The 25,580-nt window shown below is 33.8% G+C and overlaps 2 protein-coding genes across 3 annotated transcripts in view; both read left to right on the plus strand.

Annotated features, from left to right (window-relative positions):
* SPAG16 (sperm associated antigen 16) overlaps nt 1-25,580 on the plus strand; it is a 1,036,541-nt gene that overhangs the window by 96,475 nt on the left and 914,486 nt on the right. The window lies entirely within an intron of this gene.
* On the plus strand, nt 21,123-21,825 carry LOC121031022 (securin-like). Its single transcript, XM_040476152.1, has one exon. It carries the CDS (start codon nt 21,170-21,172, stop codon nt 21,764-21,766), a length of 597 nt encoding a protein of 198 aa, XP_040332086.1. The 5' UTR covers nt 21,123-21,169; the 3' UTR covers nt 21,767-21,825.

Consider the following 25,580-nt stretch of genomic DNA (forward strand, 5'->3'; position numbering starts at 1 on the left):
ATCCTAATAAAAACGGGGCAAGGACCCTTATTCTGGGCTCTTGTCTTTTCCTGGATATTAGTCAGCTCTGGCTTTAATCCTGCGTCCGCTCTTTTGCTGGCCAAAAGAGAACTTTAGCTTAGAGTCTACGACATTAGACATAGACACTCTCTTACATTAATGCGATATAATTATTTAAATCAAGAAATCAAAATTTATGCCAGTCTATTATTTAATCTACAGAATATGTTTAAATTTTACTGTGTTCCACTAATATCTCTGTAACTTTTTTAGGCTAACCTTTCTATTTTGAGATAGTTATAGATTTGTGTACACTTGTTAGAAATAATAATGAGATCTTGTTCACTCTTTATCTGCTTTCTCCCAATGGTAACGTCTTGAAAAAACAAAGTACAATATCACAATCTGGATATTCACATTGATACAAACAAAGTGTGGAAAATTTCATCACCACAAAGTTTCTTGGTGTTGCCCTTTTATAATCATTCCTATTTCCCTCCATCCTACCCCCTCCCAGTTCTCAACTCTTGACAACCAACAATTTGTTCTCCATTACTATAATTTTGTCACTTCAAGGTTGTTATTTGAGTGTATTATGACATTTAACATTTGGGGGTTGATTTTTACACTTAGCATAATTCCCTTGAGATTCATCCAAGCTGTTGCATGGATCAATTGTTTTCCCTTTCTTTTATTGCTGAGTAGTTGCTAATTCTTTCAAAAATATTTGGCAGAATTCTCTAGTGAAACACTGTGGGCCTGGGGATTTCTTTTTTGGGAGATTTTTAATTATAAATTCAATTTCTTTAATAGTTTAGGGCTATTCCATTTATTTATTTGTTGGTCCTTTATAAACTGTTAAATTTATGACTATGCATAACGTTTATAGTGTTCCCTTATTCTGTTTTTAATGACTGCAGTATCTGTAGTGATATTCTTTGTTCCATTCTTGATATTTGTTATTTGTGTCTTCTCCCTTTTTATTTTTGTCAGTTTGGTCGATAGAGCTTTATCAGTTTTACTGCCATTTTTAAAAAAAGGAACTAGCTTTTTATTTCATGATTTTCTGAAGTATCTTCCTATATCAATTTCATTGATTTCTGCTATCATATTCAGTATTTCCTTTATTCTTTTTCTAGTTTTGAGTTTCTTAAGGCTCTTCCATTTCTACTTTCTTGAGGTACAAACTTAGATTATTGAGTCAAGACATTTCTTTTTCTGTAATGTAAGCATATGGTGCTATAAATTTCCCTCTCAGCCTGCCTTAGCTGCATCGTGCATTTTGATATGTTTTATTTTCATATTCATTCAATTCTATATATTTATCTTTTTATTTCTTTTGAGACTTCCTTTGTGACCCATGGATTATTTATAAGTGTGCTCTGTAGTTTCTATGTGTTTAAGAGATTTTCCTTTTATCTTTTTGTTATTGATTTCTAGTTTGATTTGATTATGATCAGAGAACACATTACCTTTTATCGATAGGTTAGGTTAGATCTGTGGCATCTTGTTTCTTTGTGTAGGAGATAGTAAAATATTCTGCTGCTGCACTATTTCTCCAATCCTGGCATGTCTAAGCAGTTTATATTCTTATTTCCACTCTTCAGAGTGCTACTTTGGTTGTGTCTTGCATTATTTTAGGGTTTATAGTTGTACTTAGCAAGGGAAAACAAGAAAAGAGATGAATCTACATGTCTAATCTAGACTGGACATCTCTTCATACAATTTTGCTTCCCAATTTAATATATTTAGTTACCTTGAAATCAGATTTTTAAAAATGTGGAATGTAATAGGAATCTAATTTTTCTTAGTTTTATTAAGATATTTGTCCTAGCACAATTTATTATTTTTCCCCCACAATGGGTTGTGGTATCAGCTCTGCCATTTAACTAGTTTCTGTGGATTTCTAGATAATATGTGACTTTGCTTTATATTATGTTTCATTGGTGAGTTTGTTTATCCTGTGGCAGCACCATACTTTAATTATTATAATTAAAAAAAATTTATTTATTTTGAGAGACAGAGTATGCATGGGTGAGGGGCAGAGAGAGAGCAAGAGAGAGAAAATCCCAAGCTGGTTCTGTGCTGTCAGCACAGAGCCTGACACGGGGCTCAGTCTCACAAACCATGAGATCATGCCCTGAGCCAAAATCAAGAGTTGGATACTTAACCGACTGAGTCACCTAGGTGCCCCATTAATTATTATAGTTTTTAATAAGTTTGGTTATGTCTTATGGAAGTTTTCTGAACCTTATTTATATTATTTAGAAGAGTTTTACTTATTCTATACATCTCTATACATTTTAAAATAGTCTTCCTAAATTTCTAAAATAAAATTTCTAGGAACTTTTATTGAAATAGCTTAGGTTTTATAGATCATCATAGTGATAATTGCCAGTTTTACCATACTGAGTGTTTTGAAGCCTGAATGAATGTGGTTTATCTGCCCAAATATTTATATTTTCTTTAATGTCTTTCAATAAAATTTTTAGACTTTCTTCATTCAGATCATGTACATGTTTTTGTTAAATGTAATTCTAAATGCCTTATGATTTTATGCTATTATAAATATTTTCAAGTAGTTAAAATAAATAACCTATCCCTTTGTCGACTTTGAGGCCTCCTTCAACAGAAATCAAGAAGGAGCCTGTGAGCTCAGTGCAGGATCAACACTCTGTCAGACTCCATACCTCTTCCATCAGCGGGAGTGGAGAGAGAACACTCAAACTTGGAGTAAGACCACACCTCTGCTGGACACCATTGGCAGGAGACAACAGAGTACACAAGCACATAGAGTAAGACCACACATATACAGGACATGGTTTTGTCAGCAGGAGCGAAATGAGAGATTCTGAGCAACACATGTTTCTGTCCTGCTCTTATCTAATCCTCTCTTTCTGTAACGGTGTGCTTTTTAGTCTTTATGAGGAGCTCAGGACTCCCAGATCATTTACTCCAGAATACTAATTCTCCCTAAAGTTCCTTATATCACTTTCTCTGATCCAATCTCTCCTTACTTTTCCTGACTCTGAAACTTTTTCTCTGTACTGTTTGCAACTCAAGATAACTGGTCAGCAAAATCCTCTGTATTTTTAACTTCTACTGTGAATGTTACCTTCCCCTTCTGTGCTAATGGGAATTTAGCTTTTCCCTAGTTATAATTTTCCTGCAGACAGTGGTTACTAGTAAATATAACAATCAGCTCTTTGGAAGAAGAAACACCTTGATTTGTAGTGTTTTCCAGTTTCTGTGCTATAAATACATCAAAGCCATTCATCTACCATCATAATTTACCAAATGTGTAATTGGGAAGTTATGTCCACAGTCAACAATCATGAGCTAATATGAGCCAGCTCCAGCTCACCCTGGCCTGCAGCACTTCTAAAGGGGAACTTTTCTGTATTCTCCACTCAACTATAACATTGGACCTGGAGGTGAGATAAGTGTCCCCTATGCTTCTCATTTCTGCTTTCAGTCCCTTTCCTCTCCTTCCTTCATGAAAATACTCTGTCTTAACTCTCATATCATCAGACTGTCCTACTCACTATAACTTTTTAATAAGGCACTTCTTCTCAGGTTTTTTTTGTTTTTTTTTTTTTGTAAATTAAATCCCTGTGACATTGTTACTTTCTTAAGAATGATACCTGCTAGAATTCTTCATGACTCTGGACTTTCAGTTCCTTGATAGCCTCTCCTTTAGGGATCCTATTCTGTTCTCAGTCACTCACTTTATGGTTATTTCCTAGGCCTTGATATTGGCAAGAGCTGCCATAATTTTTAATTTCTTTTGCTGTTTGAACCTCATCTTCCCAATCCCTGCATGTTGAGGTGTTCCAGACTTCAGTTCTGGGCCTCTTCCATTTATTGCCATGACTCTCTAGGTGATCTCATCCAGTCTCATGGTTTTAAATTACCTATGTGTTAACAACTCCTTAATTCACATCTTACACTGAGATCTCTTTCTGAACTCTTGTTTTATATGTCCAACTGCATACTCGACACATGCAATTAGATATTAATTCCCCTCTCAAGCTCTATCTTTTGGAGTTTCCTCCATTATAATTACTGGGAACTCCATTCTTCTAGTTACTTAGGAGGAAAGTTCCATCTTTCCTTTCCACTAACACTGTTGCCCTCTGTTATTTTGTTTTTGTTTTTGTTTTCATCACCTCTAGTTTGAGCTATTACAATAGTGTCCTAACTGGTCATTCTGCTTTGTCTTTGTTTTCTTTCAGTCTTCTTTGAACACAGAAGCCAAAGTGATTTTCTTAAATCATAAGTCTTTCTGGGGCACCTGGGTGGCTCAGTCGGTTGGGTATTCAACTTTGGCTCAGGTCATGATCTCAATTAGTGAGTTCGAGTCCCACATCAGGCCCTGTGCTGACAGCTCAGAACCTGGAGCCTGCTTCGGATTCTGTGTCTCCCTCTCTCTCTGCCCCTCCCCGGCTCGCACTCTGTCTCTGTTTCTCTCAAAATTAATACATATAAAATGTTTTTAAAATGAAACAACAACAGACGATAAGTCTTTCCATAACATTTATCTGTTTAAAATTTTTTAGTGAATTTCTATTTTTTTAAGTTATTTATTTTTGAGAGAGAGAGAGAGAATATGAATGAGGGGCAGAGAAAGAGGAAGAGAGAATCTTAAGCAGGCTCTGCACTGCCAGCGCAGAGTCGGATGTGGGGCTCCAACTCACAAACCATGAGATCATGACCTGAGCTGAAACCAAGAGCCAGATACATAACCGACTGTGCCACCCAAGTGCCCCTAGTGGCTTTCTATTTTAAGTGAAGTTGTTATGGCACTTGATGCTTCACTTGATGTGGCCTTGTTTTATCTCTCTGACCTCATTTCCTGCTACTTTCCTATTTTTTACTCAATTGTGGCCATACTGTCCACCTACCTATTTAGAGAACACTCTAGGCATGCCCCTGTTTCTAAGCTTTTTACTTGAGGTTTCTTCTGCCCACAGTCTTCCTTCAGAAATCCAAGTGGCGCTTCCTCTTACTTCCTTTAGAGCTTTAATTAGATATATCGTTGTAGAGAGACTGTCTATACCCACCCAATCTAAATGTTACCAATCTGAATTTTAATGCTGCGCTTCCTCATTCCATTATCCTTTCTTGGTCTCTTTCTGCTTCCCCCTTCCCTGTACATGTCTTACATATCTTTCTCTTACATATCTGTGTATTACTTATGATTAACTTGTTAATTGTACCTCTTCCCCACTAGAATGTAAGCTCCATGCAAGCAGGGGTATTTATCTGTTTTATTTACTGATATATTCCCAGTATAAAATCATGATTGGCAATAATATCTATAAATATTTGTATTTGATTTCATTATGATGAATATTTCATTCACAAATACTGTAAATATTTCACTTGTAAAAAGGAAAAACAATGTTAGTTGCTGTTAGGCATGCTATAGACCTAAAATTGATTACTCTAAGTTGAACTTAAATATAGTGACCTTTCTAAACTCTCCCTTTCAAGTTTCTCTTTAAAAAAAAAAAATTGCTTATAATGATATCATCTATGAGTAATGATAGTTGTGATTTTCCTTTTCCAAGCCTGGAAAATTTTATTTACATTTATTATCTGTGTGCATTTTCTAGGACCTCTAGAAAGTTGTTGAGTAAAGGTGGTTGGAGTGGGCATTCTTATTCTATTCTGGATTTTAAAGGGAACAAATCTGATATTTTAACATGAGCAATGGTAGTTATTTTAAGTCTTTGGTAGATATTCTTTGTCAGTATAAAAAAGTTACCTTTATTTTCATGTTTGCTAAGCTTGTTTATTTGTGCTTTAACATGCATTAGTGTTGATTTTGGTAAAAATAAATGAATTGTGAATTTTTTTATCATGTTCAAGTGTTTAATTTTATCATGAATGAATATTGAATTTTCTGATTTTGAAATTATTTTCTCCCTTAATACTTTAATGTGATAAGTGACATTATAGATTTTCTAATGTAAACATTCTCTTTCATTCTTGGAATAAAACTAAATTTATTCATTATCTGTTATCTGATTTATATATCACTGGATTTAATTCACTATTTTTAAAAGATGCTTCTATTTTATGAATAAAACCGGCCTTCAATTTCTCTTTTTACTCAATGTTTTTTATCATAATTTTAGTATAATTAAATCATTTGGGGAATATTTTCAATTAATTAAAGAATTAATCACTATTATTTTTAATTTAAATTCCAGTTCGTGTAATATTAGTTTCAGGTGTAGAATTTAGTGATTCATCACTTCTATACAACACCCAGTACTCATCACAAATGCATTCCTTAATCCCCATCACTCATTTCACCTATCTCCCCACCCACCTCCCCTCTGGTAACCATCATTTTGTTCTCTATTAGTTAAGAGTCTGTTTCTTGTTTTTTTCTCTCTGTCTCTTTTTCCCCTATGATCATTTGATTTGTTCTTAAATTTCACATATGACTGAAATCATACAGTATTTGTCTTTCTCTGACTTACTTTGCTTAGGATAATACTCTTTAGCTCCATCCATGTCATTGCAAATGGCAAGATTTCATTCTTTTTTATGGATGAGTAATATTCCATTATCTATCTATCTATCTATCTATCTATCTCTCTCTCTCTCTCTCTATATATATATATATATATACACACACCACATCTTCTTATCCATTCATCAGTCAACGGACATTTGGACTCTCTACAATTTGACTGTTGTTGATAATGCTGCTATATACATTGGGGTGTGTGTATCCCTTTGAACTTGTATATTTTGTATTCTCTGGGTAAATACCTAGTAATACAATTGTGAGATTCATTTCTGGGTTTTCTATTCTGTTCCATTGATCTATGTGTCTATTTTTGTGCCACTATCATACTGTCTTGATCACTATAGCTTTGTAATATAACTTGAAGTCCAGAATTGTGATAGCTCCAGCTTTGCTTTTCCTTTTCATGGTTGTTTTGGCTATTAGAGGCCTTTTGTGGTTCTATGAAATTTTAGGATTATCTGTTATACTTCTGTGAAAAATGCTGTTGGTATTTTGATAAGAATTGTATTAAATGTGTAGATTGCTTTGTGTAATACAAATACTTTAACAATATTTGTTCTTCCAAACCGTAAGGATGGAATATCTTTCCATTTCTTTAGTCATCTTCAGTTTCTTTCATCAGGGTTATATAGTTTTCAGAGTACAGATCTTTTACCTCTTTGGTTAGGTTTATTCCTAAGTATCTTATATTTTTTGGTGCAATTGTAAATGAGATTGATTCCTTGATTTCTCTTTCTGATTCTTCATTAATGGTGTATAGAAATGCAACAGATTTCTGTATGTTGGTTTTGTATTCTGAGACTTTACTGAATTTGTTTATCAGTCCTAGCAGTTTTTGCTGGAGTCTTCCAGATTTTCTATATAGAGTATCATGTCATCTGCAAATAGTGAAACTTTTCTTTCTTCCTTGCTCTTTTGGATGTCTATTTTATTTCTTTTTGTTGTCTGGTTTTTGTGGCTGGGACTTACAGAGCTATGTTAAATAACTGTCAGAGTGGACATCCCTGTCTTGTTGTTGACCATAGAGGAAAAGCTCTTAGATTTTCCCCACTAAAGAAGACATTAGCTGTGAGTTTTTAATATATGATCTTTATTATGTTGAAGTATGTACCTTCTAAACCTACTCTGTGAGGGTTTCTATCATGAATGGATGTGGTACTTGGTCAAATGCTTTTTCTGTGTATATTGAAAGGATCATATGGCTCTTATCCTTTATTTATTAATGTGGTGTATCATGTTCATTAATTTGTGAATATTAAACCACCCCTATAGCTCAAGAATAAATCTCTCTTGGTCCTGGTGAATGAATCTTTTAATGTGCTGTTGGATTTGGTTTGCCAGTATTTTATTGGGATTTTTTTGCATCTATGTTTATTGGGAATATTGGCTTGTTCCCTTTTTTTTTAGTGGGGTCTTTATCTGGTTTTGGTATCGAGATAATGCTGGCCTCATATAATTAATTTGGAAGTTTTCCTTCCATTATTATTATTTTTTTTGCAATAGTTTGAAAAGAATAGGTATTAACTCTTCTTTAAATGTTTGAATTTCTCTGTGAAATCATCTGGCCCTGGACTTTCACTTCTTGGGAGAATTTTGATTACTGATTCAATTTCATTGCTGGTTATCTATCTGTTCAAGTTTCTGTTCCTTCTTATTTCAGTTTTGGTATGTTTTTATGTTTGTAGGGCTTTATCCATTTCTTTCAAGTTATCCAATTTATTGGTAGTTTTTCATAATATTCTCAATAATTGTTTATGTTTCTATGGTGTCAATTGATATTTCTCTTCTCTCTTTTATGATTTTATTTGTTTTGGCCCCTTCTCTTTTCTTTTTGATAAGTCTGGCTAAGGTTTATCAATTTTATTAATTTTTCAAAAGAACCAGCTCCTGGTTTCATTCATCTGTTTTATTTTATTTTATCTTTTTAGCTTCTGTATCATTTATTTCTGCTTTAATCTTTATTAGCTCCCTTCTTCTGCTGGCTTTAGGCTTTGTTTGTTGTTCTTTTTCTGGCTCTTTTAGGTATGAGGTTATGTTGATTATTTGAGATTATTCTTGTTTCTTAAGGTAGGCCTGTATTGCTATAAATTTCCTTCTTAGGACTGCTTTTGCTGTATTTCAAAGGTTTTGGACCATTGTGTGTTCATTTGAATTTTTTTTTTAATTAATTGATTGCCTGGCTGACACATGTATTTTTTTTTTAATTAATTGATTGCCTGGCTGACACATTCATTGTTTAGTAGCATGTTGTTTAACCTCCATATATTTGTGGTTTCTCCAAATTTTTTTTCATGTATGACTTCAAGTTTCATAGCATTATGGTCAGAAAGTTTGCATGGTATGATCTCAATCTCTTTGAGATAAAAATCTGTATTTTTATTTTATTTTATTTTTGCTTTAAATTTAAGATATTTATTTCATCTTTGTCTTCTTTGTTCATAATAGGTATAATATTATTTCATTTTCCATGGAATATATTATGATTCCTGTATTTGGGTATTATTGCAGTAAATATTGCTTTTCCTCCATTTTTAAAAATTCATTCTATCTAGGGATACAATTAAATATAGGTTATACTGTCTCACTCTATCTTCTATATTTCTTAACTGCTTTTTTACACATTTTGTATTTATGTCTTCCTGTGCTGCATTCTCAGAAATTTCTTCATTCTTCTAATTCTCTATATATGTTGAATTTCTTTTAAATTCTATCCTTATGTTTTTATATGTAAACAGTTTGCCTTTTACTTATAAAAGCTACATTGGTTTTTTAAAGACTATTTTTGATAATTATTTCTAGTTCGTTGTTGCTTGTACTTGTTTGCATTTCTTTTATTTATTTAAATGTCCCTAAGATTCTGATTCTCTATAGTATGGTGGACCTCAAGCTTAGTCTCAGGATTGCAGTTGTGGTTTTGGTATTTGTCATCCTAGCAACCCATCTTAACATGTGTGTATTGTGTGTGTGTGTGTGTGTGTGTGTGTGTGTGTGTGTGTGTGTGTTTTAACTTAGTTTTTAGTTTTTTAGTAGAAATATTCTTCAGAATATTTAGTTATATATTGCTGCAGTCAAAAGCCCAATATTTAATTTAGCAATTATGATTTCCATTTGATATCTTTTGAGAGAATACAAGTAAGTGGTTATCTATTTTTAATCTATGAAGGAAAATCATAACAAATTTAAGTGCTTTATTTGGAACTAAAATATTTTATATCCCATGGATAATATTAGCTTTCAATTAGAGTTATCCTAGAAGGGATAAGTGGAGAAAAAAAGAGATGAGTTTGGGAAGTACATTTACTTAGTATAAAGTCTCTAAGAGTTGAAGTAATATGAAAAAGGAACTTTAGATTTGGATAACAAGAAGAGGCACAATGTGAACTAAAATTATAGGTCATCAAAAGGGAGCTTGCCTTAAGTTCAACTTCTTTCAACTAATGGCAAAAGAATAGTGGATTAGTCTATTTTGTATATAATGTAGTATTAGTATATATTGTATACTAGTATATATTAGTATATATATATTAGTATATAGTAGTATATATATATATTTGTATTTACATGCCAAAGTTGGCAGTTTAGAATCAAATAGATAAAATTATTTATCTTCCTGAGTATAAAAACCATTTGATCTAGCATGTAAAATCCTCAAAACCAAGATTCTTCCTCTTCCTTGGTATCCCTGTTCCTACCTACTGCCATTTTCTCACATTTTTCAGTAGTTTTCTATTTTCCAAAAATTATTTTTTTACTTCTTCTCATGAATCAGATAGTGGAAACTTTGTAGCAGAAGAATAGGTTTATAAACTGCATGCAGTTACTTTATTATTTTATCTACTCTCATTGGGAATTTAATTTTTGTGGTATGAGGAAATGAAGACCCTCCACTGCAATGAGAGACGAGGGCCTGTGGGATGGAAACTGGTTCCCATTAAGATAAAGATAGTACTTTGTGAACATGTTGAGAACAGAGGAGTGTGTTAACCACAGAATATGAATGATTTGAGCATGCAATGGAAAGGTTTGATCAAACATGTAAGATCATGAAGATGAGATGAAGAGACAAGAGAGTAGAAAGCCAGAAGGGTCAAACATCTTGAATGGTCACCTGGATGTGCAGGACACCATGTGTAGTGAGTTTACTGGCCTGAAGTTGCCAGAAAACAGAAGCACCAGAAGCCCCTTACTCAGTGGGGGAGTAGGGTGGTGGGGTGGAGTGGAGTATGGGAAAGATTTTAAGTTCTCCAAGGAATCTAAATAAGTTATATTTCCAACATTCTAGTCTGTAGAAGAGGGGGAGACTTTGAGTATAGCCTGATTCTGTCACACACACATGAATTGTCTGTGAGCCATACACTGCTATTTACACAGATTCTCAAAATGCATTAGGGGCAGATCTTTGTGTGATGAAACTCTGAGGTAGTTATTATTATCATTTCAGCAAATAGTTCACTCTTTATTTAGGTGGCAATATATGTGTTAAAAGTACACGATTGTTAATGCACAGTTAACATATGCATTGCTTATTTTGGTTTTGCAAAAATGGGACCATATTATGCCTAATTTGGAAACACCTTTTTCACTTATTGTGTTTTCATATGAAAAAGTGTATCCTTGATTCTTATTTAAATCAATGATCTTTCCTTCCAATTTAGTGTTTTTTTTTTTGACTTACCAACTTCAGATATTATTAATTACTTGACTTCTACTATGTTGTTTGAAAATTTAGATCACTTACTATTTTAACCTTCTTGTTCTTCTCTTGATATAGTTATATCACTCTATTTTTCCTTATAAATGGAGTAAAATGCTTAATAACAGCTGACATACTTAAATCTTTGTATTCATGCAACTATAGTATTTCTTGTGTCTTTCCTTTGTAAGATCACACTATTACAGCTCCTCTCCATTCTTTTACCTCTCATTCTCCCTTCCATTTCCTAACATCTGTTAGCAGCGATATTCTATTTTTTCAAGATTGATAACATTTACATTCTAATCTGCAACCAATTTTTACATCTTTTGTTCTCTGTCTGTAGGTTGTTTCTAAAAATTGAACAGTAGCGAACTCCTCTTCTATTTCTGTCATTATATATATATATATATATATATATATATATATATATGGAGCCAAGTAGTTCTGACGATAAATTTTTTTCCTTTCATTTCAGATCTTTGGGGATACTCAAAATAGAATGTCCACGTATATAGTGTCCTGTTTTCACACCGCAGTGAATACTCAAAATTAAGCCAGATATTAGTTTTCTTCATATTTGTAGCATGCTTTTTTTTTGGTATAGATTTTTCAACTTAAAGCTGTAATTACCTTTATAGTTTCCTGTAGAAAGAAGAAATGTATACTTATTTTCCATACTTCTAATTTTTATGTCTAGTACCTGGAGTATATTATGTTTTTCTTTTGAAGCCCACTGATTTTCTGTTCTAATAACAATTGATTGATTTATATTTGGATGCTGAATTTCCAGTGCAGATTTTCATTTTTTAAAAGTTTCTCTTTGCCTTTGTATTTCCTCTTATTCTGTTCCTTTATTGTGTCCTAAAGTTTTTGCAAACTCTCAGTCATATCATTATTTGTTTATGAAATCTACTCTTCACACTGTCTGGCTTTAGCATTTTCCTGGAGATCTTCTTCCTTCCAGTTCTGTCAGGAGTGGTTGCTCCCTAGGTCTGCTGTTCAGATATCATCCTGGTATTTCCATTTGCTGCTTTCTTGGGTGGATATTTTGTTTCCTTTTTACTGGGGTTCATTTGCATTTTGCTAATGTACTTTCTTAACTTTGTAAGAAAATATGCAATTTTTGCTAATCTAAATTTTGGCCAAAGATGAAATTCCAGACTGAAAAATTTTGGCAAAGAATTTTGAATGAATGGATCTGCTGTGTTCTACCATCCAATGATGCTAATAGTGAGTCTGAAACCAATCCAATCCTCTTTTCTTTTGTGACTTGTGGTTTTCAGAAATTTTACTATAAGTCTAGATGCTAGGGTTTTTGTTTTCCCTTTTTAAGTCAACTTATTTATCACTTAGGAGGGCAATTCGACTTTGTAGATTCATTTGTCTGACAAATACTTTTTATATTTTTATCTGTTCTCTTTTGTTGGAACTCTTAGTTGTTTTTAGTCTTCCTGTGTATTAATCCTCTGATTCACTTATATGTTCTTTTGTATTTCACATCTTAGTTTCTACTGAAAATTTTTATTTTGAGAATGAGGCATTTTATTTCAGGTAGTTCTTTCTTATTTTGGAATTTTTTCCATGACCTCTTATTCTTGCTTACTTGATCTTAATGAATGCAATGTATTCTTAATGAATGCAATAATTAGATTTTTTGGTAATATCTTTTGACCCTGGCACTACTCTTTTATCTGGAATCTTGCTATTATTTTTTAAATATGTTTTGCCTTCTGTAATGGTGCAGGATTCTCTTCTTAAGTGGCTTCTGTTTATTGATTGTATGTTTTCTTTTAAGAATGATTCAATATAAAACCTCAGCCGGATCTCTTGGTGGATTAGTTGGGTTTGTCCACTGGCAAACTTGATATAGGATGCATGGGTAAGCAGCTGATCATTTGCTCTAGGGCTTTTAAATTACAGAATTCAGGGGCTTTGCTTTGGGATACCAACATCTATATTAATTATACTAATTATTGATTGACTTAGTTCTTAGTTTTTCCAGCATTTTGATCAGTTCTTTAGAAAAGAACATTTTTCCCCTCAAGATCTAATTACCTAGCTCCTGATCTCTCTATGATGCAGTAATAGTATGGTAGGGGTAGGAATAGAGATAAGAAACGGGAGTAAAGGGGAGCTAATTGTTCTATGTAGAGCAGTGAGCTCTATATTTTTAGCCCCTTTTCTCACTGCTATTCTAAAGCTTGCTTGCTTTTTCCTAGTCCCAGTCTCTCTGTGGATATGTAGATCAAGGTAGTTCTCTTTGAACTGTACCCCCTCTGTGAGAATTCTAGGTTTAAGTTCCCTTTCTTTGCTTCCTGTCTCAGCATTTTTCAATCAGTCTTTCTTGTTCTCGATTCTCCATTTTGTTTTCTTTATCTTTGTGGAATTATACCTTTTATTTTTCTTTATATTAAATATTTTATCCATTGCCCTTCCCATTATACCGCCATTTTTCTCCCTAATATGCTCTTACTTAGAAGATTATTTTAGTAGCATGAATTGAGGCCAAATAAAAATAAGGGCAAGAAGGAAGGTATTTATAAAAAAGGATCATATTCTGAATTTTATAATATTTGTATGGCGCTTGTGACCTGGCGGGTCTTCAAGAAACAATGAGGTCCGATAACATTTAAAAGGTGCACATTTTTTTAGAATGAATATTGTTTTTCCCTTTAAAATGATTGTGCATTAAAGCCACTCATGGCTTTTTTTTTAATATAATTTATTGTCCAATTGGCTAACATACAGTGTGTAAAGTGTGCTTTTGTGTTTTGGGGGTAGATTCCCATAGTTCATTGCATACATACAACATCCAGTGCTCATCACAGCAAGTGCCCTCCTCAATGCCCATCACCCATTTTCCCCTCTTCCCACCTGCCAATTAACCCTCAGTTTGTTCTCTGTATTTAAAAGTCTCTTATGGTTTGCCTCCCTCCCTCTCTGTAACTATTTTTTCCCCTTTCCTTCACCCATGGTTTTCTGTTAAGTTTCTCAAGTTCCACATATGAGTGAAAATATATATGTGGAACTTGAGAAACTTAACAGAGTATCTGTCTTTCTCTGACTTATTTCACTCAGCACAATACCTTCCAGTTCCATCCACGTTGCTGCAAATGGCATGATTTCATTCTTTCTCATTGCCAAGTAGTATTCCATTGTATATAAAACTGCGTCTTCTCTATCCATTCATCAGTTGATGGACATTTAGGCTCTTTCCATGATTTGGCTATTGTTGAAAGCACTGCTATAATCATTGGGGTACTTGTGCCCTTTTGAATCAGCACTCCTGTATCCTTTGGATAAATTCCTAGTTCACTAGTTACCATTTACATTATGTATATGCTAATTGTTACTGCTTATTGTTATATGGACTGCCTTGTGGTTTGGTACATTAGATTATAGGTTTTAAACTGAAAGTGTGATTTAAAACATGTTCAATGTCAAAATGATCATTTAATAATGTACGAGATCACTGTGAACAAGTCATATGAAGGACACATTTTATTTCAACTACTGCAGTAACTTGATCTCTAGGTGAGATTTTCACATTCAAAATAATGGAGTAGGGCAACTACTAATATGTAGTTTTCTTCCTGCTCCTAAAGCATATTAACAAATGATATTGCATTTATAGTAATCCCTAAGGATATTATTGCCTTCTCAGTTGATACAGGATAAAGTTAAATTATACATACACTTTATCAAATATGAAACAATAGTAAAAGCAATATATATTAGTTAAAATTTTCATTTATACCATATCTTCGTTCCATTGTTGCCTAACACGTGACGTATTTCCCGCTGACATTTGTAATGCATGTCAAAATTGCAGTGATGTTTATTGCCTTCTTTTGGAACTTACTCTTCATGGAAAAATAAACCCTAGATAAATGATGCATTTGATGTGATGATGAAGGATAAGAGCAGTTATATGTATTGTTTGGAATAATCTATCACAAGACATTGTCAGATAATCCTTAGAGAGTGTGCTCATACTTCATATGCTGTATTTTTCTTCAGAGACAGATATTGCCCATTTTTGAGATGACAAAAAGAGAGCAGAAGAAAATGGTGTGCTATATGAAGCAAAACGAGTGCATTATCACTCACAAGATTGTTATTGTAAACTGGAAGACATATATACATATTTTTATTTTAAAAGACAAACGCCAAGAAGGGATTTTAGAATTTATGCAGCAATGAAGGAGTGAATATAGGAATATGAGTTGCCTTAATACTCTTGAAAGAATTAAATAAGTTTCCCAAGGTTATTTTGTGCAACCATATATTGTATTATTCTGTTACATAAGGCTCTTATAGTTCTTTTAATAACCTAATACCCTTTTAGAGCTTCTAGAAGCATTAAATATTTGCTATAGAATGTCTTCTGGGTTAACTTTGGTAACTTTTGGTTCATTTTTAAAAATTCTTTTTCAAAATTTAATCATGCTTTTCTAAAAGCACTTAGGAAAAAAAAAAAAAGGAAATAATAGCCCTAAGCATACCTGTTCACATACACAGAGAACCACCTGGCTATTTATTTGGTACATGGATAGGAATACATGAAATGGTACCAGATATCACAGTGCCACTTTCTTCTATGACTGCCCCCATACACCCTGGTGTGCCATTTCTAATTACGGACCCAATATAGAAGATTCCTGTAGATTGTGTATTTTACTCCTTGACTGGCATGGAGTTAATGTTTTCTCTAGATCAAAGATTAGCCCTCTGTGTACCATCTTTCTCATCTTGGTGCAAACCTGAGGGCTAGCATTTGATCTCAGAGCCTTAGCCTCCAGAAGTGGAAATAACATCACCAATAGCAGCCTCAGTCTATAACAGCTTACACTTTCTAAGTCCTTCTCCTCCCTGCCTCAGCTCTTATCTATCACAGTAAGGCTATCTTCTTACTAGTACTTCTTTCTCCAGGCTGTTGCTTCAAATATGACAGGTGTGTCTTTTAGTGACCTATTTCCTCACAAGACTCAGGCTGAAGAATCACAGTTTAGTTACCATTGGTTTAGCATCTATTTGTGGAAATAGATCATTCTTCTCTCTGGGTTTGGTTGACCAGAACAAAATTGACTTTTATTTTGTGCTTCATTTTGAGCTAATACATTCTTGCTACCTAAAACTTGAATGTCTTAGCTCCTATTTCTCCAAGGATAGAAATGAATATGCAGAAGGAAATTCCCATACATAGACCAAACCTAGCTTTACTCTTTTTATGTTCAACTCCCAATATTAGACGTACCCAATAAATACTAAAATATTTAGTATTTATTTACTATACTAAAATATTTCAACACAAGGCAAGGTTGCCATAAAATTAATGACAGTATAGCAGTGTTTTGAAAATCAAAGACTCTGGAGAGAGTGATAGTACTTGTACTCAGATGCTAGATTGCTCACATAATAGCTGTGTGGCCTTGGTTCAATTAACTAGATCCTCTGTGACTTCATATCTTCATCTCTAAAAAGGGGCTAACAATTGTACCTACCACATATCGTGGTTGTGAAGCTTAAACTGTTTTAGAACAGTTTCTGTCTCAGTTGTTAGCTGTTATCACTAAAATTGCAATGCCAATACAGATACTTTAAATATGTTATTTAATTTTGGTTCTTTCAACAGTCCTGAAAGAGGAGATGTTATTTCCATTTTGTAGATAAGGATACTAAAGCCCAGGAAGTTTTATTAATTTTTTCCAGATCATCCAATTAGTATGGGGCAAAGCTAAGCTCAAATTCAAGACTGCCTCAAGAAAGCCTTTGCTTTCTCCTCATTACAGTTTTCCCACATTTGCCTTATTATAATGAAGGTCCTTAGTGAAAACTAGTATTATGAAAGATACCTTATGTTTACAGAGCATTTTAGCTGTGTACATTTCCTGTATTCAGAATTAGCCTTAAAGGTTATTAAATTTTAAGATATGATGAAGGAGCTTGAAGGGCACTTCACATGGAAAACTTTATTTCCCTATATACCTACTCTAGAGATAGTGAGAAAAGGAGATGGAGCAAGGGGTTATTTTAGAGGAAAGTAAGTCCACTCAGTACTATAGTGAATGCTTTGAGCCTTGCAGGGGCAACATGAGAAAAGAGATTGGAAAAAACAAAAAGTGGGAAGAAGTATGGGAAAGGAAGGGCTCAAAAACACTTAGGTGCTTCATAAGATACTTTAGGCCAAGTCATTATTATCAGCAGACACAAGAGAAGATGACATGTCTTTTAAAAATGAAATAGTTTCTGTGAAAGAATATGTCATTTTACCCATTATAGACCCAACAATTTCAATCTACATTTAATCATACTCATTTTAAAACCTGACTTTATGACTTAATATGACAAGATGGACACAATTGTTCTTTGAATTAGCAGAGTCATATTGAAATACATTATTGAAAAAACCTCAATTAATGAAATGAGCAGTCTTCTCTTTATAGCTAATTTACTGAAGGAGTTATCTTTTTTTTAGATATTATAGCTTATTTTAAAGTATACCTCTCTATTTTTTGTTTAATAGCCAATCTTTAACTTTGAACATGTTGATTTCCTGATACCAAAATGACTCTAATGATATGAAAATACATGGCACATTTACATACCAGTATGAGCTGGCTGATATTCTGTTTACACAGGTGGAGACCTACTCTAGAGATACTATACTATTCAGTTTTTTAAAGACATCCTTACAGAAATTGACATTTGAGAACCTGGGATTTTAGAGGTCTTGTTCAGGGGCTTGTCTTCCTCCTTGGCTTTTTGCTTAGGAAGGAAACTTCTGGTAGGCTGGGAATCTGGCCTGCAAATTTTATTGATTTCCTTACTATGGGTTAGGGGAACGTTTATAGTTAGTTCAGAGAGTCTTTGAAAACAAGCAGGAATTGTGGCCTTTGGGGTCAGGAATTTGTCTAGTGTTTTTGTCAGAAATAAAGGAGACACTCAAGGCAGGAGGAGAATGTGTGGTTGATGTCTAACCTTGTTGCAGCAAAAGTTCTATATCTCTACTTTTACTGTAATACTAACATTCTATATACTATTATGTTAACATTCTATATGATTTCTTAGCTCATTAATTAATGAGTTTTAAAGATCTGTAATCTTGTTTTATATGCTGATATGTTATTTTACTGTGGAAAAAATGGTGGTATCCGTTTATCAATGAAAGGGAACAGGGTTCTCTGGAGAAATGATGCTAGGGTTGGAGCAGGAACATATATATAATGAGCCTGTAGTATACTGTATTGCCAGAAAGCAAAGGACAAAAACACGTGGGCATATCAAAGGGACACAGGAAATAGAAGTTAACTTGAAGGAGCTACCAGTAACCAAAGCTGTAACAGTTTGGACAAATAACATGGTATTGTTTTATAACTCCAAGAGTAATAAATATACACGAGTCAGTACTGTTATCAATAAACTTAAACAGGTGACTAAATTAGTATATAAAGGAGAAAGGACAACACTTTATTGTAGAAGAATTCCAAAGTAATAGAAGTACATCCTTCCATGTCAGTCACTGCTGTTTCACATAATTGTCTTTAATAATTGCCTAGCATGACATTATTTGGGTGTAGCATAATTTATTTAGAGCATAAATCTTTGAGGGGCGCCTGTGTGGCTCAGTTGGTTAAATGTCTAACTTCAGCTGAGGTCATTATCTTGCAGTTCATGAGTTTGAGCCCTGTGTTGGGTTCTGTGCTGATAGCTCAGAGCCTGGAGCCTGCCTTGAATTCTGTATCTCCATCTCTCTCTCTCTCTTTCTGCCCCTCCCCTGCTCATGATCTGTCTCTCTCTCAAAAAACAAACAAACAAACAAACAAAAAAAACAACAAACATTAAAAAAAAGAACATAAATCTTTAATATTTAAGCTTTCTTCTATATTTCCTTGACATTGTAAATAAGTGCCACTAAAACCCTTGCACATATATCTTTAGTCAATTATTGATTTCTTTGTCATGGCTTTGTGGTTGTAAGCAGCATAAACTTAGTCAACTTAGTGAAAGGATAACAATTTATTGGAAGGAAATGAGTAAGTCCTACAAATAAAAGTTTGAAAGAAGAGAAGCCACAGTATTGTACTCTTGGGATGACTAAATTCTGTTCTTTCTCAGTTTTTATGTCAACTGGCTCAATGTTAACTTTCTACAGAGAAGTATCTTGCCAGCTTAAATTGGGTCTGTCCTTGGAAGGTACCTACCATGTCTTGGATGACTCCAACCAAGACTGCTTGCTAATACAGGAATAATTTCTTCAAGCACAATATAACTGCTGAGACCAGGACAAGGAGAAATGGAGTTGAATGGCAAATATGAAGACCTTTGCTACATTATCATAGTATAACTTTCTCTAACTGGAATTTCTCTGTCCAGCAGTATATTCATGTAAAATATGTATACTCTGCAAAATTTACCTCAGAAAATATACTTCTCCTAAAAAGGAGGAAGTGCTTATTTTTCCAGTTCTCACCAATATGTGTTTATCAAATTTGCAGTAGGACAAAAGAAAAATGTTGGATTATTTGTGAATTAAACATTTTCTTATGTTTATTGGCCATTTATAATTAATATTTAATGAAATATTTGCATGTCATTTATTTACTTTCTATTTAATTTATAAATTTTAGTTATTGAATAAGGATACTAACCTCCTGTCTTCTATGTATAATGCAAATAATTTTATTGACAGTTTTCTACTATTATTTTCAATTGTATTATGATAGTGTTCACCAAAGAAGATTTTAATATTTTGTCAAATTCATCTGTCATTTTATTGGATTTTTTCTTGAAATTTTCATAAAAGTTCTTCATTCAAATACTATAATAATCACCAAAATTTTCTGCAGATACTTTTATAATTTTATATTTTACATTTGCTTTTTTAAAATTTTTTATGTTTATTTATTTTTGAAAGAGAGAGAGAGAGAGAGAGAGCGCGAGCATGAGTGGGGGAGGGGCAGAGAGAGAGAGGGAGACCCAGAATCCGAAGCAGGCTCCAGGCTTTGAGCTGTCATCACGGAGCCCAGTGCAGGAGTCGAACCCATGAATTGGGAGATCATGACCTGAGCCGAAGTCTGACTTACCTGATGGAACCACCCAAGCACCCCTATATTTTACATTTGTATCTTTAGTTTATCTGGCATTTATTTTGGCATATCTGGTATGAGGTTAAAATCCAGCTCTCTTCTTTCCTATGGCTCATTTTTCATTAGATTGTAGATTTAGAAAATCTATAATTTATATAGAAAAAATATTCACAAAAATTTGACATATATTAGCACTGCTGACTAATTTCTATAATGATGTTTTATCCATATTTTTACTCTCTTTCTAGGAGGCAGATATTATAACCTTCTCTTGTATTACCATTAACTCCATAAATTTTCTCCATAAACTGATCTTTAAAAGTTTAGAATTGGCATATATGTATATGCCACACCCATTAAAAGGTCATGCTTATTAAAATATTTTGCTTGCTATTTTGTTCCTGGAATGAATGGCCAAAGTTTTTTTTCCCCTTTTAATATGAATGAAGTTAAAGATTAAATTTCAAATAATTCATATTGGATTTGTTTCCTCAAAGCATTAAAAGCAAGGACAATGATGCTACTCTTCAGGGATAATTGCTATATTAAATTATAAGAGTATATTCCAGGGTATCCCAACTCTAGTTGTCAAAACTGAATATCTTGTGTGATTTTTAATGATAGTTCATGAAAGATTGTTCTGGAAAATGGCTAACATTAAAATATCCAGTGCAAATCTAACTTTCTTTGCTGGATATAAAATTCATCTAAGAAATGGTGCATCTTATTTTCTAGATAGTGATCTTGAGGGAAATAGTGCTGAGCAGAAAATAAAAACTCTACTTGTAATGCTCTTGTTGGTTCTTACGTGGGCGAACCGAGTGGTCCTGATCCAGAATGGCTACCCTGATCTTTGTTGATAAGGAAAATGGAGAACCGGGCACCCGTGTGGCTCCCAGGGACGGGCAGAAGCTGCGGTCTAAGCCTCCAGTCAAAACTTTAGGTGGGAGATCTCAGGTTTCAACACCACAAGTAGGCAAAATGTTGGATGCTCAAGCAACCTTGCCTAAAGTTACCAGAAAGGCTTTGGGAACTGTCAACAGAGCCACCGAAAATTCAGTAAAGAACAATGGACCTCTCAAACAGAAGCAGCCAAACTTCTCTGCCAAAAAGGTAACTGAGAAGACTGTCAAAGCAAAAAGCACTGTTCCAGCCTCGGGTGACACCTATCCTGAAATAGAAAAATTCTTTCCTTTAGATTTTGAGAGTTTTGACCTGCCTGAAGAGCACCAGATTGCACACCTCCCCTTGAATGGAGTGCCTCTCATGATCCTTGATGAGGAGAGGGAACTTGAAAAGCTGTTACACCTGGGCCCCCCTTCACCTCTGAAGATGCCCTCTCAACCATGGGAGTCTAATCTGTTGCAGTCTCCAAGCGTTCTGTCGACCCTGGATGTTGAATTGCCACCTGTTTGCTATGACTTAGATATTTAAATTTCTTAGCACTTAATAGTTTGTATGTTTTGTATTAATAAAGAAATTCTTTAATAGACTCTTCCTAAAAAAAAAAAAATTTAGTGTTATATTTAAGTCATGAATTACTAAATTGTACTCCTGAAACCAATGTTGCACTATATGTTAACTAAATCTAATTTAAATAAAAACTTGAAACAAACATAAAATAAAAGCCCCTGTCTCATTATGCAGTTAAATTAAGCAAATAATTAAAGCTTATGGAAAAACTATGGGGTAAAATGTACTTAGTGATAAATGATTATTTAATTTAGTTATTTGGTTATTTTTCATGCACATGGCACTCAATATAATTTGATTTAATATTTATTAAATCAAAAAAGACTGAGAATCCCTGACCCACCACCCCTGTAGCAATCCTCAGTTTGATCTCTGTGATTAAGAGTCTCTTATGATTTGCTTCCCTCTCTTTTTTTTCCCCCTCTCCCTGTGTTAATCTGTTTTATTTCTTAAATTCGTATGGTATTTGTCTTCCTCTGACTGATTTACTTCACTTAGCATAATACACTCCAGCTCCATCCATGCCATTGCAAATGGCAAGATTCCATTCTTTTTGATGGCTGAGTAATATTCCGTTGTATGTATATGTGTACACACACACACACACACACACACACACACACACAATGTCTTCTTTATCCTTTCATCATTTGGGTTCTTTCCATAATTAGGCTATTGTTGATAATGCTGCTATAAACATCAGGGTGAATATACCCCTTGGAATCAGTATCTTGTATCCTTTGGGTAAATAATAGTTCAATTTCTGGCTCATAGGGTAGTTCTATTTTTAATTTTTGAGTAAACTCTATACTCTTTTCTAGAGTGGCTGTACCAGTTTGCATTCCCAATATGCACTATGGGAGGGTTCCCATTTCTCCACATCCTTGCCAACATGTGTTGTTTCTTTTGCTGTTAATTTTAGTCATTCTAACAAGTGTGAGATAATATTTCATCATGGTTTTGATTTGTATTTCCTTGATGATGAGTGATGTTGAGCATCTTTTCACGTTGTCTGTTGGTCATATGGATGTCTTCTTTGGAAAAGTGTCTATTTGTCATAGACTTTGCATCTAGACTTCTTTCTTGTCCAACAAGAAAGCAGGATGCAGAATTAAAATTCGAGAGATGACTAATGTCCAGGAAAAGACAAGAACCCTGATTAAAGGTCTTTGCTCCGTTTTTATTAGGATTAGAAGGCTTATAAACATGGTGATGGACATGCGCAAAGAGACAATGAAACTGTGAACATTTACTCATGGGAGTGAGGGAAAAAAGGTTTTAGAGATATGTGGGGTTAGGGGTTTGGGTTAAAACAAAGCAAAATCCTGTTGAGGGTGGGGGTTGGGAGGAAGTTGTTTACAGCAGACATGAGGCACCACCTCTGTTTACCTAAACTGGTCTAGGGGACTAGAAAGACAGTACATGCTATCTCAAGGTCAATAAGGCACCTTTCTTTTGCTAATCAGCTCTGCTCTGGGCAATTGCCCCTCCACCCCAATGGTCTCTAGCCCTATTTTACCTGTTTACCTAATTTTGTCCTTCCTTCCTATGAAAGCAGCTTTCTTTTATAGTACTAAGTTGGGGGGCATTTCTACCCTGAATACCTAATCTTGTTTATCTCATATACCTTTGTTCTATATTGGGGCCTTTGCCCTGCCCTCTCTATACCTATTCACTAATCTTGTTTACCCAAACTTGGGTGTGAACATCCTATGGCTTTCTAATTCTTTATGTCTTGTTAACCCATCAGTGCAAGCCTGGGGAAATCCTAAGCTTATTCCCCACATCTATTCATGTCTTTTGCCCATTTTTTTTTTTTTTTACCGGATTATTTGTTTTTTGGGTGTTGAGTTTGATAAGTTCTTTATAGATTTCAGATACTAACACTTTATCAGATATGTCATTTGCAGATATCTTCTCCCATTCCTTACACTGCCTTTTAGGTTTGTTAATTGTTTCCTTCACTGTGCAGAAGCTTTTTATCTTGGTGAAGTACCAATACTTTATTTTGCTTCTGTTTCCCTTTCCTCTGGAGACATGTTTGTGAAGAGGTTGCTTAGGCCAAGGTCAAAGAGATTGCTGCCTTTGTTGTCCTCTATGATTTTGATGGTTTCCTTTCTCAAAAAGGAGATAGGTGGGGGATGGGCTAAATGGTGTTGGGTACTAAGGAGGGCACTTGTGTTGAGTACCAGGTGTTATATGTAAGTGATAAATCAATAAATTCTACTCCTGATACTAATATTATACTATATGTTAACTAATTAGAATTTAAACAAAATTTTCAAAAATAAAATAAAATAAAATAAAATAAAATAAAATAAATAAAGTAAAATAAAATGACAGAATTGTATCACATTGCACCAATCACTTGGGACTGAAAACAAGCCTGAGCTCACTTGAGTATATCAAATTATTTATTTTAATGTGTTCCATCAAATAACAAGGTCATACAATATATATTTAGGGCCAGAGTAGGCAATCTTTAAGATGTATGTCCATGCTCTCTTAATAATCCTAGTACTACTTGCAAGCTCTATAATCTTGGACAAATAATTTAACACTAGTCTTTGGAACCAGTTCAACTTTCTCTTTGTTACCCTCTTTCCCTTCTATAAAAGGCAGAAATGTCTTTTATTCCCTATATCCTTTGTATCTTTTAATTCCTATGTGCTGATGAACTAGAGTTTTGAGACCTAAGTCATTCTCAAATTTCCAGTCAGTCAGATGTAGCTCAAAGTACAGCGGAAAGTCTGAGTCATAAGCCCTGAGTTTTAGTCCAAACTGTTATTTATCAGCTGTTTAAATTACTTAAACACATTTTGCTACAGCTTTTCATCAGTGATGTGTAGGATGTGAGTGGCAATTGAAAATAATTTTAGGGGTTTTAATACTTGAGCTAGTGAGAGGAAATGTCTGTGGGTAGTGGTGGCCTTAGAAAGAAGGGAGATGACAGAAAAGATCAGTGTTGCTTTCTTCTGAAAACAGTCAAATTTATTTGAGCCCCATATGTCAAACAATGAACACATTGGGCACTTAGAAAAATGTGTAGTACTGTACACTTCTGATACTGTATCATTGAATCTATACAATTTAACACAAATAAAATTTTTTTAATAAAATTGTATTATTAGATTGCTTCACTCTTATCATGCCATTAAATGTAATGTCTTATTCACTCAGGTAGCTTATGAGTTATTTGAGGGTCAAAATACTAGTCGTATTGTATTATACGTTGAATTTTTCATGTTACCCATAACCAGCAAATCTTGATCTGAAATTACTTTCCTTTCCTAATACCATTTAATTCCTCTTTAAATACTATTAAGTTTTGGTTCTTTTATGGGAATATTTGCATTAGTAGTCACTAATGGCACCCTTGGACTAAATTTTTTACATTTCTTGATTTGAAGTCTTTTCATCCTCAGCAGAGAACAAAATACTATGCAAAAATGGTTAACACTCTTAGTCTTTAAGCTTTTTGATGAGGTTTAGTATGAGGTTTAGAGTCATGTTGTCCATGCCTTGTCCCTTACTAACTTTGGGACCTGAGGAAATTAATTTCTCTGACCTTCAATTTATCATCTATAAAATCAGGATTATAATATCCCGCTTTTAATAACTTTTATTAGATTTAAATACTAAAGTGTCTGCATAGCATTTAGTCAGTAACTCAGAACATGGCAAGCCTTTTATTGTTACTATATAATAAGAACCTATATTTTTAAATTATTTCTTAATATTTTTGTCATTTCCCTTTTTAAGCTTTGTGTTCTTT

This window comes from Herpailurus yagouaroundi, unplaced genomic scaffold (genome assembly GCF_014898765.1).
Source record: "Herpailurus yagouaroundi ecotype Mexico unplaced genomic scaffold, PumYag 140, whole genome shotgun sequence".
NCBI classification, from domain to species: Eukaryota; Metazoa; Chordata; class Mammalia; order Carnivora; family Felidae; genus Herpailurus; species Herpailurus yagouaroundi.